We start from the raw sequence: 24,591 nt of genomic DNA, 5'->3' as shown, positions 1-24,591 counted from the left end.
GGTTACTTACCATCAAAGGATTTATCCTACTGTCTATGCCGCTTGCAGCCAACACGTGACCCAGGAGTCAATCGGCAAGTGCTAGATTAAAGTGAGTTCAGGGTGGGCACCGATGCCATGCACCCACCCCTAGCAGGCTAAGGAATGCTTGAGTTCACCTGGGCACTCCCAACATTTCTAAGGGCACACCCCCCCACCTGTCAATCAGGCTGCGAGCTCCTTTGACAAATTTTGTCCATGCTCGCAGCCTGATTGACAGGGTGTGCCCATAGAAACGCTGAGAGGGCACTGGAGAAGTGCATTACAGCAAATGCGCATTTGCAGTGGGCAGACAATCGGCCAGCATCCGAATTTAGACCTGGCCGATCAGGTCTGAATCGGCCTCATAGTCTACATGCAAAAAAAAAAAACAGGGGTGTGTCAGACCTGCCAACTTTGATTGCCACAAGGAATCACAGAACGTTTTTACATGGCCCTGTCCCACTAAGTTAAGTTGCATGCAGATTAAACCTAAAAATTCTGAATTGAAAAAGCCGCCCTGAGCGCGGCGAAACATGTTTTTGAGGACTCTGATATATACCCACTACTGAGGATTGAGGACTGGAGAGACGTATCAATACTCAGCAAATTGTTAAAACGTCCCATTCCCACCTTGGCAACATCGGCAGAGTGGCCACACAGCCCGGCCATTATCCCGGATACCGGAGAGGACGCAGCAGCTGTGATCAGCTTAATCTACCACCTGCTTCCCTTCCGCAATACAGCAATCCGGCGTGCAGTAAGCGGGCGGCGCGAGGTGTCATCGGACCCCGCACAACATACAGGAGGCGCCCTGCTGGACACTGTCATAAAGCCACGGACCAAAATCAACTGCGGGAAGCAGTAAGTACCGCATCTGTGACTGTTAATCTTTCCCCAGACCTGGGACGCTATACATAAAAACAGCTGAGCACTTCAGTTACCTCACTGGGGGTTTCAAAAGTGGAATACAAATCATCCCAATGTGATGCTATACCATCTGATTGCGCACTGATGGGACATTTTCCCTATACCAGGGTTTAACAGCAAGTTACTTTGTTTGCTACAAAATCAATTAATTTGTTGCACTTTTGGGATTATATATCCCTGATTTTTAGGTTTAGGGGGATATTCAATCGCCGTCGAGCATCTCCCGTGGGGGAGATGCTCGACGGGCCCTATTCAATGCTGTCTTCCCCGACAGCATTGAACAGGGTTTCCTGGCAGAACGAGCCCGACATCTCTAGCTGTCGGGCTCGTTCTGCCGAGAACAGCCGGGAAGTGACGAGCTGCCGGCTGCATCTCGTCACTTCCCGGCCGCAACTCGCGGCCACGCCCCCTTCTCGTCCCGCTGCAGGCGGGACATTGAATCCCGCCTGCATGTTCTCGGTCGAGCTGACCGAGAACGGGACTGGGTCACGGCAGGCGAGCAAGCTCGTCTGCCGTGACCCGAAGATTGAATACCCCCCTTAATCTGCATGCATGCAATTAATTGTTTTTATTGTGATTTATTAAATTGTTATTAAATGTTCTCTTGAGTGTACATAAGGCGCCTAGTGGTATTTTTTCCTTGTCTTGTTTGTATTGAGGGCGGCACCCCTCAACCACAGGGCAGTCTCTGTACACGGCACACCACAACCAGCCCCTAGCGCTCATACTTTGTTTTGTTGTGGCCAATTCAAACCTGCTGATGACCACTGTAATAGCTCACAAATTTTCTGCACTTCATTAAATTCCAGAAACAAGAAGCTTTGTCTTGCCTTCATTCACCCGGGTATTTAACCCCAACCCTTTTAACTTGAAATCTGGAACTATTGGTGGAGTCATAGGTCTATTATTTCATATCCTGTGCGATTCAGCTTTATACGGGCATGGCTGCAGCAGCATGAGCTCTCATGCGGTTAGCATGTGTGACCGCGTATGAGGAGCTCATGCTGACAGCACAGCACATGTTGTAGAGGGGCTGCTGTCGGGGGGGTTGTGCGTGTGATCAAACTCCCCTCTGGACTTGCCCAGCTTGAGAGGCTTGCTGCCCCCCTAATCGGCAGCTGTAAAGAACAAAAAATTCCCACTAAGGGAATTAGGCCACCCCCCCACCTGGCGGTCCTTTTGGCAACACTGTATACGGGAATAGACAAAGATCAAAAAAACAAAACCTTACCTTTTTTTTTCACCTGGGATTTCAGAACTTTCCAATGCCTTTGGCCGAGACAAACTTAATATAGTATTCACTGTAACATGTTGAAAATATTCTAGCATTTTCTTAATCTTCTCTTTCTTTACACCATGACAGTTGCGCCTGCATGTTACATAAACGACATAGTGGTACAAATTGAATGTTAAAAATGTTAATACTAAAAACAAACTACTTGACATAAAAAATGCTAGGAATTATTATTCTTATTAACAGCTAGTTACAAAAAAAAAAATTCCATAAAATATATCTCATATTAAAAAGTAAATAGGGTACTTGTTTCCTAGCACGGCCACACCGATTCAGATCGGGGTGGTCGTGTCGGAAAAATCGGGTCGATCGCATCGCATGCGATTTGGTCGCATGCGATTTGGTCGCATGCGATGCGATCGACGCGACCGACCGATTTTTGACCCGATTTTTTTCATTGAATCCAATGTAAATTGGGTCCCTGGGACCCAATTTTACATTGGATTCAATGAAAAAAATTCCCAACCCCCCCAAATTTAAGCGCGTTAACCCCAGGCCACGATAGACGCCAACCCGAAGCGTGGCGAGCGCAGCGAGCCCGCGAGGGGCGGCGGTACGCGTCCTCCGACCTTTTCATGCCCTACTATCCACGTCGGCGTGGAGTGAGAATAGAATAGTGTGGCGAGCGCAGCGAGCCACCGAACCCGAAGCGTGGCGAGCCCCGCGAGGGGACGCGGATACCTTCACAGCTCGGTGGCTCGCTGCGCTCGCCACACTATTCTATTCTCACTCCACGCCGACGTGGATAGTAGGGCATGAAAAGGTCGGAGGACGCGTACCGCTGCGCTCGCCACGCTTCGGGTTGGCGTCTATCGTGGGGTGACGACGGGGACATCTATAATGTGAAATGGGTCATATTGGCCCATTTCACATTTTTTCACATTTTTACAGCATTTCAATGTTAAAATTTTTTTTAACATTGAAGCCTATGCAAAAATCGGGTGCATCGCGTCGCATCGCGTCGGGACCAATGTTAATGGTCCCGACCGACGCGATGCCCCCGATATTTTACCTTTCCCGACAAGATTTCAATGTTAAAATATTTTTTAACATTGAAGCCTATGGAAATATCGGGGGCATCGCGTCGGTCGCGTCGGGACCAATGTCAATGGTCCCGACCGACGCGATGCCCCCGATATTGTCTCCTAGCCGGCAAAATGGACCTGATTTCAAAAGAAATCGGGTCCATCGGGGGTAATCGTGTCCCTTAATTAAGGGACACGATTACTTAAGATTGTGGCCGTGCTAGGAAACAAGTACCGTAAATATTAATGCAGTGGAATGAACGAGGATATCTATCTGAAGATCAATTGATCTGTGCCCAGCTTAAGAGTTTGACAATGACATTAATATATGGGCATACGGGGATACACAGTTTGAATAATGACAGCAATAATTACACATATGTTCTATTTCTTGCCAACACTGCCCCCACAATATAAAACCAGATGCAAACACAGTTCAAAAACTGTCACTTTTGTGAATATATATCTACAGCCAAGCAAAGCTGGTGAGGGGTAAATGGGAAACGGTATTACGAGCACAATAATCACATTTGCATTCTGAATACTACCTTTCAAGTTCTTTAGGTAAATATTTCCACCAAGTGTCTGGTTCACGAAATGTTACTTTGTATTTGTATTTCACAGCCTAGGTTTAAACACAAAATGATATGAAATACACGTTATTTTCCTTTGCACGTATAGATAAAATGACTTTCAGTTCATCCAACACATTCACAAAATTAATATTAATTTGGGTACTTGTTTCCTATCTGGGCGCCCGTCGCGGGCATCGCGGGTACATTTATGTATGGACGCGACGCGACCGACGCGATGCCCGCGATTTCCCATTGAAACCAATGTTAAACTTGGAAATCGTGTCGGTCGCGTCGCGGCCGGCCATAAATGTACCCGCGACGCGATGCTCCCGATTTCCCATAGGAATCAATGTTAAAAGCCGCGATGGACCCGATTTTACTGTTAAATGCCTCAACCCACCCGATTTGGCCATAGGAATCAATGTTAAATGGGCCACAGAGCCCATTAACCCTTAAATGTCCCCCCCAATTTTTGACGCCACCCCACGATCGACGCCAACCCGAAGCGTGGCGAGCGCAGCGAGCCCGCGAGGGGCGGCGGTACGCGTCCTCCGACCTTTTCATGCCCTACTATCCACTAGGGCGTGGTGTGAGAATATAATAGTGTGGCGAGCGCAGCGAGCCACCGAGCCCGAAGCGTGGCGAGCGCAGCGAGCCCCGCGAGGGGACGCGGATACCTTCACAGTTATGCGCGTCCCCTCGCGGGCTTCACAGTGAAGGCATCCGCGTCCCCTCGCGGGGCTCGCTGCGCTCGCCACGCTTCGGGCTCGGTGGCTCGCTGCGCTCGCCACGCTTCGGGCTCGGTGGCTCGCTGCGCTCGCCACGCTTCGGGCTCGGTGGCTCGCTGCGCTCGCCACGCTTCGGGCTCGGTGGCTCGCTGCGCTCGCCACGCTTCGGGCTCGGTGGCTCGCTGCGCTCGCCACACTATTATATTCTCACACCACGCCCTAGTGGATAGTAGGGCATGAAAAGGTCGGAGGACGCGTACCGCCGCCCCTCGCGGGCTCGCTGCGCTCGCCACGCTTCGGGTTGGCGTCGATCGTGGGGTGGCGTAAAAAATTGGGGGGGACATTTAAGGGTTAATTTGCCCTATTTGGCCCCAAATCGGGTCCATTGAGGCATTTAACAGTAAAATCGCGGTCAATCAGGATTTTTAACATTGTTCCCTATGGGAAAATTGCGGTCATCGCGGGCATCGCGGCCATCCCAATTTACCCGCGATGCCCGCGATTTTTAATCCCGATGATCGCGATTTTGATCGTGGGCGCCCAGATAGGAAACAAGTACCTTAATTTGCAAAGCAACAGAATGCTAGCATGTGATGTAACCCTATCTCCTAACACAATTTTCATCAAGCTGTCAGACTATATTTCACAGTGTAGGAGTCAGTTACCAAATAATTAACTCGTTACTTGGTCAGCAATGAGGATGCTCTCGGTATGTTATGCATCCATTATTTGTCTACATGTGCTGCCAATAACAATATACATGATTTATTTTTGCCAATTACTTCTTTTATATGAGACTTTTCTCTGATCAGGGATACAAATAGATATATATTTTTTCAGAATTTGCTCAATGTTCCATTGCAGTCCACTAAAGATATTTAAAACTAACACCTACTAGACTTATGTAGGGTACACACCACGACGACCCGCTCACGGTGCACATCGTGAGCGGGTCGTCAGTGTCTCGTCCGACCTGCTCACGGTGACGCGCGGGGGGGGGGCACGACCCGCTCACGCTGTGCACCGTGAGCGGGTCCGATCCGATGGCGACCTGCACCCGGCTGTATGGTCGTCATTCAGATCCTACCTGCAGCAGGTAGGATCTCAATAACGACCGACCGACCCGCGGGACCGCGCATCGGATCGGTATCGGTCCACACCAGGACAGAAAAGGGCCCAATCACCACACAATCTACATCCAATTGGTCGGAATTGGATCTAGATTGAGGGGATCGGGCCCTAGTCGTCCTGGTGTGTACCCAGCATAAGTCCCTCCCACTATCTGGAGCCCAGCAGGCTGATGTGTGCAGCAGTTTTCCCAGGTAGCTCCTCTGTGCTGGGCTAAGAAGAGTGCACTTGGCCATAACACTTATTTAGGTGGTAGTGTAACTTTGGGGTAATTAGCTCCAACTGTGGATCTTTTAAAATGTGTCAGTCAGTAATGAGTGCACCTGTGCAGCAGCTAGGTTGTCTGGAAAATGTAAACTGTTAATAGCTCTCGAGGACCGGAGTTGACTACCACTGTTCTAGATGAATAAATAAGAAATAGATTCTGATTGGTTGCCAATAGTAACATCTCATGTGAGATAGTACTCCCACGTTAGTTAATTTCCCCCTTCATTTCTTCCTTCATATTCTGATTTACAATTGAAATGCCAAATGTTATTTTGCAGGGAGTATTACAAGGTGCAGAGCTGTTCCCTGTCAGATAAGCTGGGGTATGGCTTTCGCAGCACAGAGTAATCACTGTCACTGTGCTGATGAGGACCTGGATTCATTCTGGTATAACCAGGGATTTTAGGAGAGCTGAGGAGCAAGAGATAATAGAGGATGGTAGGTACAGAATCCCATGCTCTACACAGTGTGCGCCCCAGAAATGTAGTTTAAAAGGAATGATAAAATATAAACTAGCCATGTAACACTTATTGGCAGAGTACATTATCGCATTACAGTAAATGCTAGATAACATGTAATTTGTAGAGAGACCATTACACGTTACATGTCATGGAATGGCCCAGAGAGAAAAACAAAATGACATTGAGTTCTTCTGTAGGCCCACTGAATGCTGCAGCTGACATTCATCTAGGACAGGGGTCCTCAAACAAGTTGGACAATAAAAATGAATTACAGGACCCCAGCAAGTTACTGCAGAAGGTATCACATCACATGTGTAGTCAGCAGACAGCACATACATGGCAGTAGGCAGCATTTTGGAGGCACAAAATAATGGTAGGAGTCTAAATAACAGACAACTCAACAGATTTTTCAGACTCCTTAAATCACTGACTGAGATTAGAAATTCATCAGCCTGATGGTCAGCAACATGGAGTCACGACCCCATGCTGAGAAGGCCAGGACCCATTTTGGGGTCAGGACCCACAGTTTGAGAACCACTAATCTAGGAGAGTCCAATAATAAATAAGCAGATTAATACATTCACTTGTCACTATTCAAATACTAATGTCGTTATAGTATGGGAAGAGGAATCTGTTTCGCAACATAAAACATTTTAAAGCCAACAGGTCTTTTTGGTTCATGTAGCCATAACCGCAAACATAATAAACTTTCTCGATCTGACAAAATGTTAAATGTAAGAGAATAACTTACTGTGCTAAAGCCTTAGACCTATAATAAGATATAAATAAATTCAGCTGACTTCATAATAGGTCAATATACATAAAGTCGAAATGGTCAAAAGGTCTACAAAAGCAAGAGACATGGTCATCACCTGAAAAGGTCGATATGAGGAGTATTTTTTTTATTGTTTGTTTTTACGTTTTCATGCTTTACTGGCCACGTGGACTTCAATGCATAATGACCTTTTGGGGTTGACCCAGACAAACCGCAGCCCCTCACTGCATGAGGCTAAGCCTTCAGGCAGATCCTGACATAATGCTATCATCAATTTATTTCCCATTAAATGACAAACTCTCCTGTACACATAGCAACCAATTTAGCAGACAGAAGAAACAGGCTGTGCAGAATTTGAAGCAGTGGAGGAAAGAAAACCCTGGCAAGCCGTGTTATGTCTACAGTTCATGTGAGACGGAAAGACTGAAGTTCAAGGTCAAGTGGGACAGTGTAAGCAAACATCTCCTGCTCCCCAGCAGCATGTGCCTCTGCATAGAAATCTCTCTTTCATATCCTTAAAGAATGAACGTGGTACCAAGCTTATTAAGCGTAATGACAGGAACATTTGCCATACAGCATGAAAGAATCACTTTGATGTTCACATTTTATAAAAAGGTTTGTGTCAGGCATAGTCATCAAGCAGACAAATTTCTTGCGACTTGTGTGACTGAGAAAATGTCACAGCGGCGGCGTCAAGCAAGAAACCCAGCAGCACACAAATAGCAGCAAACAAAAAAAGTGTAAGGAAGAATTGCACAGAGTCTTTGGCGCTTTCCCTGATGCTATACTGCGCCTTCCTTACCGAATAGGGACCATTCCCTTGGTACACAAAGAAGTGTGTACAGGTGTAGCACCTCGTGCCAGAGGTCTGTGAGCCAGTATTAGAAGTTATCACGTCTGGTTAGGACAACTGGAAAGCTGCAACTAACGGCTGAATACAGGTGTTTAATCTACAGGCTAGGGAAAGTGGAGTCCTCTCCAGCTCCTGCTGCTTAACCCTTTGAGTACCAAGATTGCTGTGAGATGTGCAAAATATCCGCTAAAAATGCCAGGATCGTAGTCGAGGAACACAAAATCACTTTATTTATTGCCAGCAAGTGATTTGAAGTCAGCTAATAGAAATTTAGAGAAATATTGCACCAAAAACAGAACAGCTGTGAGTGACGCTGGAATTTTTATTGAAAAGAATCCCAGCATCCAAATGCTGACGGATCTCTATCGCTATGGCCCCAAGTGATGCAGAGACATTATTTAAGCAATCTAGTGAGATCGCTTAGAAAATGCCCTGACATTGCCCCGTGTATAGTCCCCATAACTCTCGCTGCACAGTTTACATCTGCCCCACCTGTAGTGCACACGGTTTTGTCCAGCTGGATTCAGGACCCATGTTCCAAACGCTTACACAGATTGCTGTCAGAGGCAGAACTAACATTCCCCTCTGGTGCACCCTTTGCAGTGTCCTGGCATGAAAGTGACACTATGCACCTAACTATCCTTTGGGAAATGTGATAAATGGGGAGATCAAAGTTTCTAAACAGTAAAACGCAGAAAACAAACTGAAGTTTGAGCAGGCGTCATTGCCAGAATTATCAACAAACCTTATTTACATATGGACTTCCATTTTGTAGTGAATAGTTTACACCAGGCATGCCCAAAGTCAGGCCCGGGGGCCAATTGCGGCCCATACTGTCATTTCAAGTGGCCCGCAGCCTCCAGCTGGAAGCGGACAGAGCATCCAATGTGGGAAGCACAGGACACTAAAGGTGGAGCCCCGGCAAGCGCGCCTTTACCTTGCTGTCTGCTGCAGTGAGGAGGTGTCGGCCGCCGCAGTCAGATGTGTTTGTACCCCTGCTGCTGCAATCGTATATCACCCTACTCCACAATTACAGTGACAGCAGTATTTGGGGAGGGGCGCAGCAAGGGGGAAGCTTGCTCCCGTAACATGCAGAGTGGAGGAGGGCAGCAGCAGGAACCCAAGCATCTCTGTCCTTGCAGTGCCTGCTTTGCCTCTCCTTCCTCTGGCACACACAAGGGGCTGGGAAACATACAGAGAATGGAGGGGGCAGAGTGGGGGACATACAGTGAAGGAGGGTCAGGCTGGGGGACATACAGTGAATGGAGGCAATGATGGCCATTCAGAGAAAGGGGAGCAGGGGCAGGCTGGGGGACATACAGTGAATGTGGGCAGAGTGGGGTACATATTGAATGGGGGTCATACAGTGAATGGGAGTCATACAGTGAAGGAGGGTCAGGCTTAGGGACATACAATGAATGGACGCATTGATGGATATTAAGAGAAGGAGGGCAGGCTGGGGGACAGAGTGAATGGGTGCAGAGTGGGGAACATACAGTGAATGGGGGACATACAGTGAAGGAGGGGCAGGCTGGGGGACATACAGTGAATGGGGGCAGGCTGGGGGAAATACAGTGAAGCGGCAGGCTGGGGGACATAGTGTGAATGGGGGCAGAGTGGGGGACCATTCTGATGTGATTAATGATTCAAAGAATGTCAGGCTGAATGTTCGGCCCCCCACATTTTCACCAAACCAAATCTGGCCCTCGTCTCAAAAAGTTTGGACACCCCTGGTTTACACTAAGGGTGTAATTCACTGATTGGCAATGCTTGTATTTTATAGTGCTCATCTATGCCATACGTACGGTAACATCAAAAACATGTATATTTTAATACTCATCCTTATGGAGTTGTGATCTGAACTTTGAAGCAAAATTTGTGCAAGTTGTGGCAATCACCGGCATTCTAACGCCACCACGGAAATGACCTCTATAGGTCAGGATTTTATTTTCCCGTTGCCCATATTTAGCTGTGAACTATTTTAAAAAACTGTTCTCTCATTAATGATTTAATCCAGCTGTACATAGGATACAATTACCTCTATTTCTGTACTCTTTAAATAAGAAACACTACATTAACACACGTGCACCATTGTACAGATAGTGAACAAGAACAATACCTTGGTCAATGAGACACTGACAAATCTACAAAACTATGTGTAGTCGCCCCAACACTTTGATGAGCAGGGCGCGAAAGCTATCCTTGGGTCAGAACTTTGTCTGTATTTAAATTACAACTGTGCATTCATTCAATATACTGGAATAATGTCAGAGACCACATGTTCAATTATTACCAATCAACCATCAGAAAAATGTTGGTGCATCTCCTAGTCTGCCATTAAAGGGACACACTCGATGGGCAAATTCTATGTTTCTATAAGAGCCACTGGTAGACATTATGGGGGGAATTTACTAAAGGAAATTTGTAAAAAATAGGTGTATTGTATTTAGAAATACACTTATTTTTGACATTTACAATCCCGAAAATACGGCAATTCGTATTTGTATTGATGTGCTATCAATACGAATACAAATTGCCGTATTTTCGGGATAGTAAATGTCAAAAATAAGTGTATTTCTAAATACAAATACACCTATTTTTTACAAATTTCCTTTAGTAAATTTCCCCCTATGTCACAGAGCATTCAGACTGCACATAGGGATCCTATTAAGTGACTGTATACTGGTATTTTCATTTTTGGACCACTACTTGCATATACAGACATATTACATACAGCACATTATTTCATACAACTTTTACATGCGGTTTGTTCAAGAACTCTGACCATAGAAACATATGGCTTCATTTCCCATCCGTTCAAGTTGGTGTTGTCTATTATGATGGGGGAGACATTCTTTTCAAAGGCATCTTTAGCTGAAACACAAGAGTACACAAGATTATGTCATTGCATCTTCATAATAACTGGGTGTTACAGGAGACTCTGCCTCAGAACAAAAATGAGCTACTGAATTGAAGAGAATCTAACATGAAACAAAAGGTGGTTATTATTATACTGTACTATGTAATTCAACAATAAACAGCTTTATTGTGAATTGACGCTGAAAAAAAAGTAAGTCAATATATAGATCATTGCCCTCTACCTCCTGCTGACCTAGTCTGTCAGTTGCTGCACGGCCCAGGATACTTATACTATATGTGTTTGGGATTTGCTCTCTGCAGCTAACATTAACCAAAGCTTAAAATAGAGATGTGATCGCCATACAAAGGGGACTGTGGAAGAGTCTGCTCTCTTCCCCCACTCTAGGCTCCATTTCTGCTTAATACCACAGAACGGTTCAGTTTCATATTGTGTGTTTATAGGCTAAAGCGTGTGGCACATTAAACCTAAAGACACCATGTATGTTAATGAAGGATGAACAGCGATCGCTCAGTCCTTTATTAACATCGTTCGATGTGTAGCCAGGTTGCACCGACATATTGGCTGGGTATCAGCTGGGCTTTTATGATACGCACCTCTACAAGGCCTTGGAATCACTTATTCCATGGAATGCAGGCCCTCTGCTCTGCTCCGCTCCTTTCCAGATTGGGGGGGGGATTTCTCTCTTTTTTTATTTGGCTGCTCAGTTAAGTACCTTTACTTAACTGAGCAGCCAAATAAAAAAAGAGAGAAATCCCCCCCCCAATCTGGAAAGGAGCGGAGCAGAGCAGAGGGCCTGCATTCCATGGAATTGTAGCAGGATTGTGGGACCACAGACCCTGAATGGGTTTACTACGGAATCTGAATCCTTGTCCTAAAGTGCTGGGAATTCGTGCTCGCACCAGACCCTCTGAAGTGGTATCAACATATCATTGACTTTACATTTGTTTTCTACTATAAAACCTATTATTGGTCAAGGACATTATACATCCTGCTTCCATTTGGTCTCTCCACAATTCCCTTTTAAAGGGTATTATTTCTATTCTCCGTAACCTTTTGTTTGCCACTAAATATGCCACCACGCCAAATCAAGAGCTGCAAGGAGGGTGCCCACTAGATGAGGACAACATAAATGTCTTGAAATCTTCTTCCTTGGCGAAAGAAACGGTATATACAATTTATTACAGGTGATACCTTGTCCCTGAAGAAAAGGTCACCTCAGACCAGTTATTGTGACATGTCACATGTAGGGTCTTTCCTCTACACCTTGTCCTTGTACCACACAACAGACACATTCTGCACATAGATGGCTTGTCTCCTTAGTGCAGCGCTACCAAGAAAACCACATTTTTTGTTGTTTTGATTGTGCGATTTAAATATTGGATAGTGACCTTAAAACTTTTCATACAAATTCAGGATGCTTCACTGCTGCTCATTGGAAGTACATTGGCACCATCTGGATAAAACATGGCCTAATATTTGCTCATTAACAAAAAAAACTCTCATAAAATGTTGCAGGGTTGGTTTAATTGGTTAATATACAATAGTTCCACATCTCAAGTTTCTCCAACAGTGGCTATTGTCTCTCATGGGGGACCACGATCCTCACAGAGGGAGAATAGAACATGTGGCAAGTGCAAAAGGCTTTTTTTGCTCTCGCCCCGTGTCGGAGGCCTGGCCAGTCATAACACACCCCTACTACTAGATTTCGCTCGGCATATATTCTGTCCCAACATACAAGTATTACAGTGCGTCCCTCCCTCCATTTTGCTGACAACTGCTGGGGACTCAGTGTCAGCCTTAATCCGTGACCTCAGCTCCACTTATTATTAACATTCATCTGCATTTAACCTTCTCCAACAGAGCATTTCCATGTTGGTTGCTTTATCCGATTGTTCTTAATATAGGCCACAGCAATTATTTATGGTGTGGCCTATATGGTGACATTTTCTAACAACTGATATTTGCATATTGCTTTCTGCTACTGCATGGGGTCACTCATATATTTGTTAGGTCTGCGAGGTGTTTGGGCTTTTGTTATTTGCACTTATTCTTTTTGGGGTGCGTTTGTATAACACAATAAAATACAATTTTAATTTCTACAGCTTGTGAAAGCAATACACATATATTTTACCTTTTTATTGCCTGGTCCTTGGGTGCTGGATTTCTGTTAACAAAACTTTATAAACTGAAGCAATTAAGGCGCTTTACCCCTCTGAGGGGTATTCAGTGTTATGGCCGAAAAACCCAGACATACCTATTCAAGGTGGCCATATTCGGACATTTTTACCGCCTATGCAGGTTTGACTTTGTTTAAAGTTGAATCTGCGCTGGTGGAAAACGGACACATTTTCGAATAAAACATGTGGATCTGCAATTAATTCGCGGATACACATGTTTTCCAACCGTGCCTGGATTCTAGATCCAGTGTATGTAGATTAACTAGTGCAGTGGTTCATAAACTTTTTGAATCACGGCACCCTAAAAGTATAAGATTATTTTTCACAGCACCCCTAGGCCAAAAGTTGTTTACTAATTTCCTGGAAAAATATTTAAAAAAAGTTGTGATTTAAATGTTTTCCTTAGGTCCAGTTATGTGGTGAAAAACATGATTCACTTCTGTTTACCCACATATTTTGCCTATTTCATTGGCCATAACTAACTTGAATTGAGAGGGAGCCCACGCGCACAGTTTGGGAACCACTGAACTAGTGTATAATTCACACACTAACCAGTATAGAGTTTCAAAGTATTGTGGACAAATAATAGCCACGCAGCATTTTCTGTAGAGAAAATGTGTAAATCCACAAATAGAAATTGTTACAGAACCTCGCCGGCACTGTGCGATAAGACCCTCGCCGGCACTGTGCGATAAGACCCTCGCCGGCACTGTGCGATAGATCGTTGTTTTGAAAAATAATGTTCTTTTGTCTCTCCCCACAATATTCTTAAATCTGAACAAAGGTCATCCCAACAGATTTCTCCGTTTAGAGCCAGGATCTGTGTATGTGGTGAAACCGAGGCCCATAGAGCGCATCTCATTACCAGAGGTACCAACGTACCTGTTAATAATCCTTTAGTTTTTAATTGGGCTATTATCAGCCATGGCTGCCGTTTAGGCCACTCCTACTGCGCCATTGTGCCTATTGCTGGATCTTTCGGATTATATTGCAGCATGTACAGTATATCACACATCGGTTGTGGTATGAAGTGTCGACAGTGTATAGATCGACATCTATTAGGTTAACACTAAAAGGTCAACATGCACATAGTCGACAGACAACAGGGTAACATGGAAAAGATGTCAGTACTGACTGTCAAGCTTTGCGCTGTCAACCATCATTTCCATTTCGACCTATTGTGTTGACATTTAGTTTATGTTGACCTTGTGCAGGTTAACCTTTTTGTATCAGCCTAATGAAGGTCAACGTAGACACTGTTCACCCTTTATACCATAACCGATGTGGGATATACTGTACATGCTGCAGGGATGGGGGAGCCAGAATGTCAGCATGTATGTTAAGTATATTGTAGTATGCTGGTGCTATATACAGAAAATGCTGATAAAATAATTACTATTACATATATACATTTTTGTTTCCGTCAGGTATTTCGCAGTAGACAAAACAAGAGCCGTTCAGTGTTACAAGTGCAATGTGATACTGAACAAGTAGTGTAACAATGTGTCAGATACAGGTGGCTATTGCATCTTATTGGTACCAGGTCCCCTTTCACACACATCATTGCTCAGATGACTCATTTTGGGAGGGTTACAATCCCAGCCTACACAGATATACATGAAATACTGTATTTCACTTCACAAATCGTGTGCTTTTTCCACAACAACATTGTTTCTAGAATACTTTTAAATTTTAAATTTAGCAGGGGCGGATTGCAGTGGATTCTGGTTAAAGGGCTAAACTTAAAAATGATGGGGAAGTTGGCTATAGGAGTTCAGTCGGGTAACTGGAGTGTGGTTACAGGGATAGACACTACGAAGAGGAGGGTCGGGGCTCACACTGCATGCTGGGGGTGTGTAGCTGAAGGCTGGCTAAAGCAGCTCACACAGTGGGTGTGGGGTGGTAGGCTGGTTAAAGTAGTACTCACTGGATAGAATGGGTGGCTGGTGACTACTGTGGGCGCTCACATATGTATAGCACATAACAGGACGGAGCTGCTGGGTGAAGGTGAGAAGCAACATTTGAGCCGCTTTGATAGGGTGTGGCGCAATTTGTGCCCTACCTCCCAAACCTTATAAAAGAGATGGAAACCGCTAGACACCCACCTAAAAATAGGTGTGTGTTCTCAGTAGTGTTGTGTTGTCAAATTATGCCACACCATAGCACAATCTTATTCACATTACACTGCATGTAGTGCCACTGATTCACATTACACTGCATGTAATGCCACTGATTCACATTATATTACACAGTTTCATTGTATCATTTTGTACAAATACAGGTACTAATCTTGGCAGTTTGAGAGTTTATGCTTAATGTGTGCAGGTAGTCGCAAATGTACCCTTTACAAACATTTTGCAACGCAGTAGTGCCCCTTACACAGATAATGCTCACAATAGTATTGTGAGTAGGGCCCCTTACACACAGATGCCCAGAGTAGCACCGCTTACACCCAATGACCACAGTGGTGACCCTTACACATGTCGTCCCCCTCCTTATCTATAATGTGCAGCCTGCCCCCTCCCCTAGTGACTAGTCACATTCTCTCCTGACTTGTTTCTCCCAGCAGCTAAGCTCCTCCCCCAGCCTTATTGTCTCTGCAGCAGCAGCTTCCTGCTTCTGTCTTTTATATCCAGTGACAGCAGCAACCACATCGCCTCTCAGTAACAGGCATATTGTTATGGCAGAACCTCAGTGATGCTGCTTATTGATAGCCACCTGCTTGGTACTTTGACAATGCTACTGGCGCACAGAGTCATATTTTGACTGGAGCAGACTGCGGCAGCAACAGAGACAGAGCTGCCGGGCTCCTTCCCCGTTTCAAGCTCACTTGCCATACTCCACCCCCAGCAGCTGCCGCACCATATTGTGCTGCACATAGGAGGAAAGCAGAACAGTGGGGCACAGGAGAGGTGTTGTGAGTGGGACCCTCTCACCGGTTGTTTTCAGAGCATAAGAATAAATACTTTTTTACATCTATACTGAAATCAGACACTCCGTATCTATACATCAAACCTAAGCGCCTGTTATTCACCCTCCGTGCATCCCTTGTTTTGCTTCCATTTACTTCTGGATGATTGAAGGGCGCATTTGATTTAATTTACACACCACATAGTGTACACATAGGGGAGAGAGCCTAGTGATAAAACAATATATAAATAACTACATGTGACCCAGAAGACTCATTTTATAATGTACATGCCAAGTAGACGTTGATTTGGTTAATTCTGCAACCGAATGTGCTTTGCCATACCTCGCTTATGATTCCACTCATGGGCCACCCCGAGGCAGTTCACATCATACTGGTAATGGCCATTTTGCTTAAAGTAATCATCAGTACTTAGAATAACTCCCCCTGGGTTCTGCTCCAGCAACAGCCTAAAACAGAAGGATATGGTGTAACCAGTCAGACGCATGTTCGGTACATAAAATCGGATACTACTTAAGTACAAAAAGAAACAAAAGTAAAACATTTGCATGCAGTATTTCAAAATTCTGATCGGATCGACCGCAAGCAAGCTTGTGACCGAGAGCTCCGGTGAGCGGGTGAGAGGTCCGGCAAGCACGGCTGTGTGCAAACGGTGCAGCTGGCGTCTTCTAAGACCGGCTGCTATCTATGCTCATGGAGAGACGCTCCGTTCAATTGTGGGTGAGATACCTTTACATCAGGTGTTTGCCACACCATCACATGCAAATATAGTAACATCTTATGCTACATGGACTGTGGTCTGGCTTATTGGTACATACCATTGACATCTGGGTCTGCTTACGTGTTAAGCATAAATTTGGCTATATGTGTAGCATGCATCCATGGATGAATTATGTTCTATATATCTTCACTAAGATCTGCTGATTACCCTCCATAGGATATAAATATTTACACAACTGTTTACCAGCTTTTAATTGTTGAATTGATTCAATAGCCTGATTAGGTTAGAGCAGGGGTTCTCAAACTATTTGCTCTGGGACCCCGTCAGACAATAAATACTATTACAGGACCCCAGCAAGTTACCACAGAATGGCCACCACATGTGTGGTCAGTGAAATGAAGTGACCGCTATTGTGACAGGGAGGCAGTGAGTAATGAGGGGTTGGAAAGGGGGGTAGGGGTATAGAAGAGGAAAGCAGAGGGTGTTTACTTAATGAGTTATCCCCTGTCCCCCCTCAACAAACACATTAGTATGATAGCCAGCAACATGGAGTCGTGACCCCATGCTCAGGTGGTCGCGACCCACTTTGGGGTCAGGACCCACAGTTTGAGAACCGCTGGGTTAGAGGATAAAGATAGCGCTTATTAAAGTAATCTGCTGGACTGGCCGAAATATACATATGTTTACTAGTGAGTGAAATCGGGTCAATAACACTGTTTTATTTTATGCTGATCAAGAAAACCATAAAGCTGTTTTTTATTAAATTGTTTTAGTGATATGTATTATGTATAATAAATGGATTATATGTGTTTTATCTGAGAGCTCTCTTTGTATTACTAATTCTTATATGGAACTGGAATGATTTATGATAAAGGAATGTTTTTTTCAAAGGGGATTTACATTAAATTGTGGTATGTTGTTTTTACTCCATTTTGCTTGCTCTCCAATATTCAGCCTGCGTCATTACCTTAGGAAAAGGAAGAGAATATAGGTGGGAATAAATGGTGTGCACCACCTATATTCTCTGTCCTTTCCTTCTGTAATATTGAAATAGGGAGCGGTAGCACCATCCCCTACATCATAAGGGTATAAATACATCAGGAGATTACATAGAGCCAATTTAAAAGGAGACAAAGGAGACAGAGACAAAACCCCTCCTCCAGTGCATGATTTCCCTAACTGCTTTATTATATGTATGACTATATTATAGGGGCCTGCAGCCGGGCAGCACCAGAGGAGTCTGTGTATGGACTACTTTAGAGTCTTTTATGCTAATGCATTATTAATACGCAATACTTGAATAGACTCGTACAATGTAACCGCATATAATTTTCAGTGACTGCTGCTTTTTTAGTCCGTTTTCTATTCAACACGTTCTACTTTTCTGCTCATAAACAATTAAATAACGCAAATAAAATGCATTTTGTAAGAAACAAAATAATAATAATAATAATAATAATAATAAAGCCTAACAATTTAGTTTCTCCTGGTGGTCCATTGGATGTACGTTTTTCCAGATCTCTACCACAGTGGGACACACTTGCTTCATGCATTACATTCTGACAAATAATGCACAGTTTGCTCACGTCCACAGTCAATTATGAAAGCTTATGTATTATATAACTTGCTTATTTAGAGCACGCATCACTGCAGGTTACTATGGGCCTGATTCAGACAAAGAAGATATTTCTAGAACCCAGCATACATTCCGATCACAGGGGGCCGGACCACCCCCACTCTAAGAACCCAGCATACATTCCAGTCACACTGCGCACACCAGTGTACAGAGAGGATGCTGCCCAATTTTAAATAGGTAAATGGTCCCTGCGTTGCGTTAAATCTATTCACATTAAAGGAAGAGCTTGGGGGAAGGCTAGCAATGATGCAGATGACAGGAGCAGGCCCCAGTAGTCATGTACAGGGGGCCGGACCACCCCCACTCTGCGCTTGCACACTTGCAGCATAGCGGGAACACCACATTAACTGTCTACAGACCCGAAGATGTGAATGCATTAGGGGACATCTCTGCGTCAGGTCCTATGTACAGTTTACAAAAAATGTAAAAAAACAAGATTCTGCTTCCTGGCGACCAGATTTTTTTGGGGGGAGGAAGCAGAATCTGGTCATGGCCGGCCGGGTGCGCTTGCGGTAAAAGCCGGGCAGAGTGGTGGACAACTCACCCAACTGTATGAGAGAGCAGAGCACTGCAGGTCCACCGCGGCTATTACAAAACTTGAGCCAGCGGGGGCATGGCCTAATCACTGCGCACCACTGAGCTCCTGCTGATCCCCACTGCATCTGAGGTCTGATCTGTCTTCCGGGTACCAGCCGCCGGATCCTCGCGGCCTTCACGCCGGGACTCTCACTTCCTACACACCTCATGCTTCGCTGTCTGCAGTTCCCAGGCAGCCGGGGGGTGCTAGCGCTGGCCGCCATCCACTCCCCAGTTCATTGCCCAGAGGCTGCATCCTCCTGTGGGGCAGGGACTGCTGGCTGGTCAGCACTGTGTGACAGCAGCTGGATCATGGCTCCTAGGAGAGGGCTCTAAGAACTGTCTGCTGCTGCTGATGGTGCTGCACCTTGAGACAGGTGCTGCCCTCCTGCCTGCTCTCTGCTGCCACTGTATTGCACCAAGAAGTGGACCTGCTGTCTGTGAGGTTCTGTCAGGTGCTCTTAGGACTCCTGCTACTATACCCCTCTACCTGCCAGTCTGATGAGTGTAGTCATCCCCATCCCCCCCCCCCCCCCCCTGCAGCTTCTGCCAGACCTCAGACTTCTACCACCCAAGGGTTTAGCATTTGTGCACCTTTCTAATGCTAGCTACACACCTGACCGATTTGATAAGCAGCGCAAGCAGGAACTAAAGAATGGTATAATGGGGGTTATACTGATTACATTTTTATCGTATGTGCATACGCCTGTTGCAAGCGGGCATGGCGAACTGCCTGTTCGCAGTCCTGCTCACACCTAGCAGTGCGGGAGTGGGACAGAGCCCATAGGAACACCCAGCATTTCATGGGCGTTCCCATGCAAATGGTCCAGTGGTGCTGGGGGCGGTCAGCTGACATCAGCAGGTGTCAGCTGCCCACCTGCTTACCGCGCAGGGCGCTCATAGATGTGAAACACCAGTCTCAGATCTGCAAGCGCTGTAGGATTCATTCGATAGTTGGTGACCATCGAATGATTTCCTCCCTGCCCGCAAGCTGCAAATGGATGTTTATAATAAGCATCCATTCGCATGCAGGCAGGGATTTTTGGCAGGCACGGTCCCTATCTTTTCTGGCTCCAAGAGTTAAGAGATTTGTCAAGCCCGGTCTTATACAATAAATAAGTGCAGTTCTATTTATAATATGCTTGAATATTGTACACTGACTGTGAAAACCTTTACAGATATTGAAATAATACTACATTGTTATACTGTATTGACGCGGTTTTGAAACTTTCATTTATTTTTTAAATGATCGCATAAAAATGTTTTTGTTTTTTTAAGAACATATGTAGCGTTCATTCTAGCACCCGCTATCTTTGAAAACCCATGCAGTTCCTCTGCCCTGCCTGGGGTGTCGCTGTCTGCTGTGGTGTTTCCAGCACAGGTCTGGTTTGCATATCAGTGCTGATATACAGACCACACTCTCCTAGAAGCACTGCAGCAAACAGTGACACCCCAGGCAGGGAAGAGGAACTGCATGGGTTTTCAAAGATGGCGGGTGCTAGAATGAACACTACATATGTCGTACCTATTCATCTATCGACCATTTGCTTGTCAACCTTCAGGTTGTGTTGACCTTTTGTTAATTTTGACCTTTTTCATGTTGCTGACCTATCAACCGGAACCACAGTCACACAAATTAATCAGTGCAGGCTTGTAAAGCAGTTGGGTGCTGAGTGATCGGTCACAGCCAGAGTTCACTTCTGAGAGAACCCTGGTGATGAATAGATTTATATAGCATACAGTATAAGTCTATTCAGGCGATAGGAGGCATGCAGGACTTTTAGTAAATGTACCCCTAGGTATTCAGGCAGCATTAAAAAATGTGATGCGGTTATAATGACCACAGCAGCAAACCTGTAGGCCAACCACAAGAGAACCAACCAAGGTCAAGTGGGCGGTTCCACACATCCTTACTTGCTGTCAATCCATTCCTCTGACCCACAATGCAAAAATGTAAGATTAGTGAAAAAAACAAGATTTATAAAGGAAAAGAAGCCAATATTTATTTATTTTTATACGAGCGTGAAAAGTAGATCCTTACCTTGCTAATGTAGACTTTCCAGACCCCGGGGCACCCCTCAGCAAAATGAGAACAAATCCTAAAATTTTTGTAGGTTTTTTAGCGATTGGTGGACCAATTGGTGGCCCAGGTTCAAACTGAATTCTGGGCCTCACACACTGAGCATGCCAGAGAGGGTTTGGAAGCCTTCGGTTAACATACCAGTTGTTAGACAAAGGTGGCATTTGAGGACTATAGTTCATTGCTCTAAAAGGTTCTCTTGGACCTGCCATCCATGGTGCAGGCATAGCAGCTACTGGTGTAAAGAACAGGCTATGTGAATTGGGCGTTGGATGGAAGGAGGATGCCATAGGATTCCACTTCATGTGGGACTGTGAAGGAACACTAGGAAATGTTGGTGTAAATACTGAGCCGGTGTTCTGCTGACTGACTGGCTTTTTACTGCCCTCAAAATTGAAAATCATTTCTGGTGTTTTTCTAAAGTCCACCTCTGGTTTGAACTGGTCAGTGGCTTTAGGTGCATCTGATGGTGGTGAAGTAGAAATGGTACCACTGTTACACTCAGGATGTGAGGGGTCTAAATACAGGTCATCTTGATGGTCTTCTCTTTCTGGATCTGTCTGGGATTGAACAATTTCTTCCTCATGCTTTGTTTGTAACAGTGGATTCTGAACCAGCTCTGGAATCATCATGCTACTAGACACTGTGGGTGCCGAATCCTCACACTGTTCTGTTTCTGCACTGTTTAAACCATACCTATCAAGTGTCTCATCTAATAGAGTATCCAAATCATCACACAGAGTCCCATCCAGGCACATGTCATCTTGGTGTTCTCCCACTTGGTCAGAAGCAGGGTCAACATTTTCTGAAATCTCTGTATTAGCCTGGAAGTCATCCAAAAACGATGCTATCTTGTGAAATCCTGTTGACTCCGGCTGGGTCTCCCCTTTAGTGGCTGTTGAAAGCTCCAAGAGGCAGTCCATTACTACCTCTACTAAAAAACACAAAGATGTGTAAGGCGACAACAATAAGACCATACGCAAACACTTTATTACAGACTCAAAGGGCATTTACATATCCACAGTAACGGCATACAGGAGATAAATTATATATTGCCGAACATTTTATTATTGATATTATTTCTGCACCTACAATGCTATTGCCATCTGCAGTAAATGTTGCTGGATTACATTCAAACCCACCACTGTTTAAATATAGCACCGTGTGGCATTGGAGAATGCAGCCAATCACGTCAGAGGGAATAAATGACATAATTAATGCCGGGCATACACAAGCAGATAAAATGCATGGCATACTCACAGGCAGTTTATCTGTCACTGCATATATCACATGTATACACCGCGAGATCTCTCACTGTGTATTGGCCGTGATATCGGCTCTCCACCGCTGGAGAGGAGACATGTCCCAGTTGCTTCCCACGTAAAGTACCAGGGTAAATTGTCCATCGATTGGCAGCGGCATGGCATACACTGACCAATGCAGCTGACATGACACTTTCAGAATATCGAACGGTACCGACATACTGTCCTATCTGGCATGTTCGACCGATTGATATTACCCACGTACATACAGCAATTATCTGGCTAATATTGGGCAGATCAGCCAGATGCTTGTAGCGTGTATGGCCAGCATTAGACATAAGGCACATTGTAGAAAACCGTTACATTAAATATAATCTTTATTTTATGAAAGATTGATGTTATTTTAAAGAAAAACTAAAGCATTAAATATTCTGTTAATACAGTATCTGTATACAGAGCACAACGGAACTTGGCATGAAAAAAACAACTAGGCACATCAGTTGTGCAGTGCAAGATTGTCTTTTAATATTCAAATTTGAGCAAAAAAAATAATAAGTTGCACAGGGTCCGTCACACAGAGAAGGGCTGTCTGGAGTGACTAGTGTTCACGCTAGGCTGTTTTAGTGGGGCGCCGTGTCCTGCCTAATTTTTAAAGGGCAAAACGGGCCCTGCCTGTTTTGCCCTGCTAAAAGAACCTAAGCCTGTCCGTCCCTGCTGCAGGCTTCTGCACGCCCCGCAAGAGACTTCGGCGGACGGGCCCGATCGCATTCGTGACGTTGCCGGGCAGGTACGCGCATATTAGTGACTTTGCCGGGCGGAATTGCCCACATTTGTGCCATCGGCGGGCGGACACGCCCATATTCGTGATGTCGCCGAGCGGACAAGCCCACATTCGTGACGTCAGTGGACCTGCCCCGCCGTGTTCAAAGTGCCCCATTTTCATCCAGCACCCTGCCCTCCTGGGATGCTGGAGTGACTGCAACTCTGCACTGATAAACACTGCAATTCCTGGCAAGAGCAAGTGATCAAACAATTTGACAATTCAGGTCAACATTTATAGAAGGGACTAGCCCTACTGTATCTCAGGGGTGGGCAATTATTTCAGCTGGGGGGCCACTTAATACTTCCAGCAGATATACAAGGGCCGCACTCTAGAAATAGGGGGTGTGGTCCCTCAAAAGGAGGTGTGTCTTTGACTGTAGCACACCATATACCCCTTTTACACATCATGCAACACAATAGTAGGCCCCTTACATTAGTAATGCCACACACCAGCTCCCCCTTAGCAATGCCACACACCTGCCCCTCTTTAGCAATGCCACACACCTGCCCCTCTTTAGCAATGCCACACACCTGCCCCTCTTTAGCAATGCCACACACCTGCCCCTCTTTAGCAATGCCACACACCTGCCCCTCTTTAGCAATGCCACACACCTGCCCCTCTTTAGCAATGCCACACACCTGCCCCTCTTTAGCAATGCCACACACCTGCCCCTCTTTAGCAATGCCACACACCTGCCCCTCTTTAGCAATGCCACACACCTGCCCCTCTTTAGCAATGCCACACACCTGCCCCTCTTTAGCAATGCCACACACCTGCCCCTCTTTAGCAATGCCACACACCTGCCCCTCTTTAGCAATGCCACACACCTGCCCCTCTTTAGCAATGCCACACACCTGCCCCTTTTTAGCAATGCCACACACCTGCCCCTCTTTAGCAATGCCACACACCTGCCCCTCTTTAGCAATGCCACACACCTGCCCCTCTTTAGCAATGCCACACACCTGCCCCTCTTTAGCAATGCCACACACCTGCCCCTCTTTAGCAATGCAACACACCTGCCCCTCTTTAGCAATGCCACACACCTGCCCCTCTTTAGATATTCCAAACACCTGCACGCCAACCTTGAAAAATGGCACAGATTGCAGCCCTATCCATTCACCCATCGTCGGCGACAGCGCTGTAGCTTTACTGACATGCAGGGAGCGGGCGGCTCGGCACTGTTGTATGTGTGCCTAATGGCGGCTGTGTGTGCACGCGGTGTAGTCCTGCGCCCTTTCCCACCTGCTACGCACAGGCTAAGCGTCGGCTACACAGGACTACGCCGCCCGCACACACAGCCGCCATTGGACACACATACAGCATCACTGAGCCAGTGCAGCACCTATAGCCCCACCCCTGGTATCTCCTTTCAGCAGCACAGCTGTATTCATTACGGAAACATTTAAAAAGGAGCCACATGTGGTTTCAATTATATCACTTATGAATATTCAA

The 24,591-nt window shown here is 45.6% G+C and overlaps 1 protein-coding gene across 4 annotated transcripts in view; it reads right to left on the bottom strand.

The window, feature by feature from the left end:
* The window catches only part of N4BP2 (NEDD4 binding protein 2), a 54,148-nt gene that overhangs the window by 14,611 nt on the left and 14,946 nt on the right, over positions 1–24,591 (bottom strand). For 3 of the 4 annotated variants that reach the window (XM_083164352.1, XM_083164588.1, XM_083164441.1), the window contains exons 3-7: positions 21,016–21,988; positions 16,366–16,490; positions 10,840–10,928; positions 3,816–3,892; positions 2,180–2,317 (exon numbers count right to left, since the gene is read on the bottom strand). In XM_083164352.1, the coding sequence (XP_083020478.1) occupies positions 2,180–2,317; positions 3,816–3,892; positions 10,840–10,928; positions 16,366–16,490; positions 21,016–21,988 (1,402 nt within the window). The remainder of the gene's footprint in view (positions 1–2,179; positions 2,318–3,815; positions 3,893–10,839; positions 10,929–16,365; positions 16,491–21,015; positions 21,989–24,591) is intronic. The other variant, XM_083164527.1, reaches the window with a different exon arrangement.

The sequence above is a fragment of the Crinia signifera genome, chromosome 1, assembly GCF_055691185.1.
Source record: "Crinia signifera chromosome 1, ASM5569118v1, whole genome shotgun sequence".
Taxonomy (NCBI): domain Eukaryota; kingdom Metazoa; phylum Chordata; class Amphibia; order Anura; family Myobatrachidae; genus Crinia; species Crinia signifera.
This window is presented reverse-complemented; position numbering and strand designations above follow the sequence as displayed.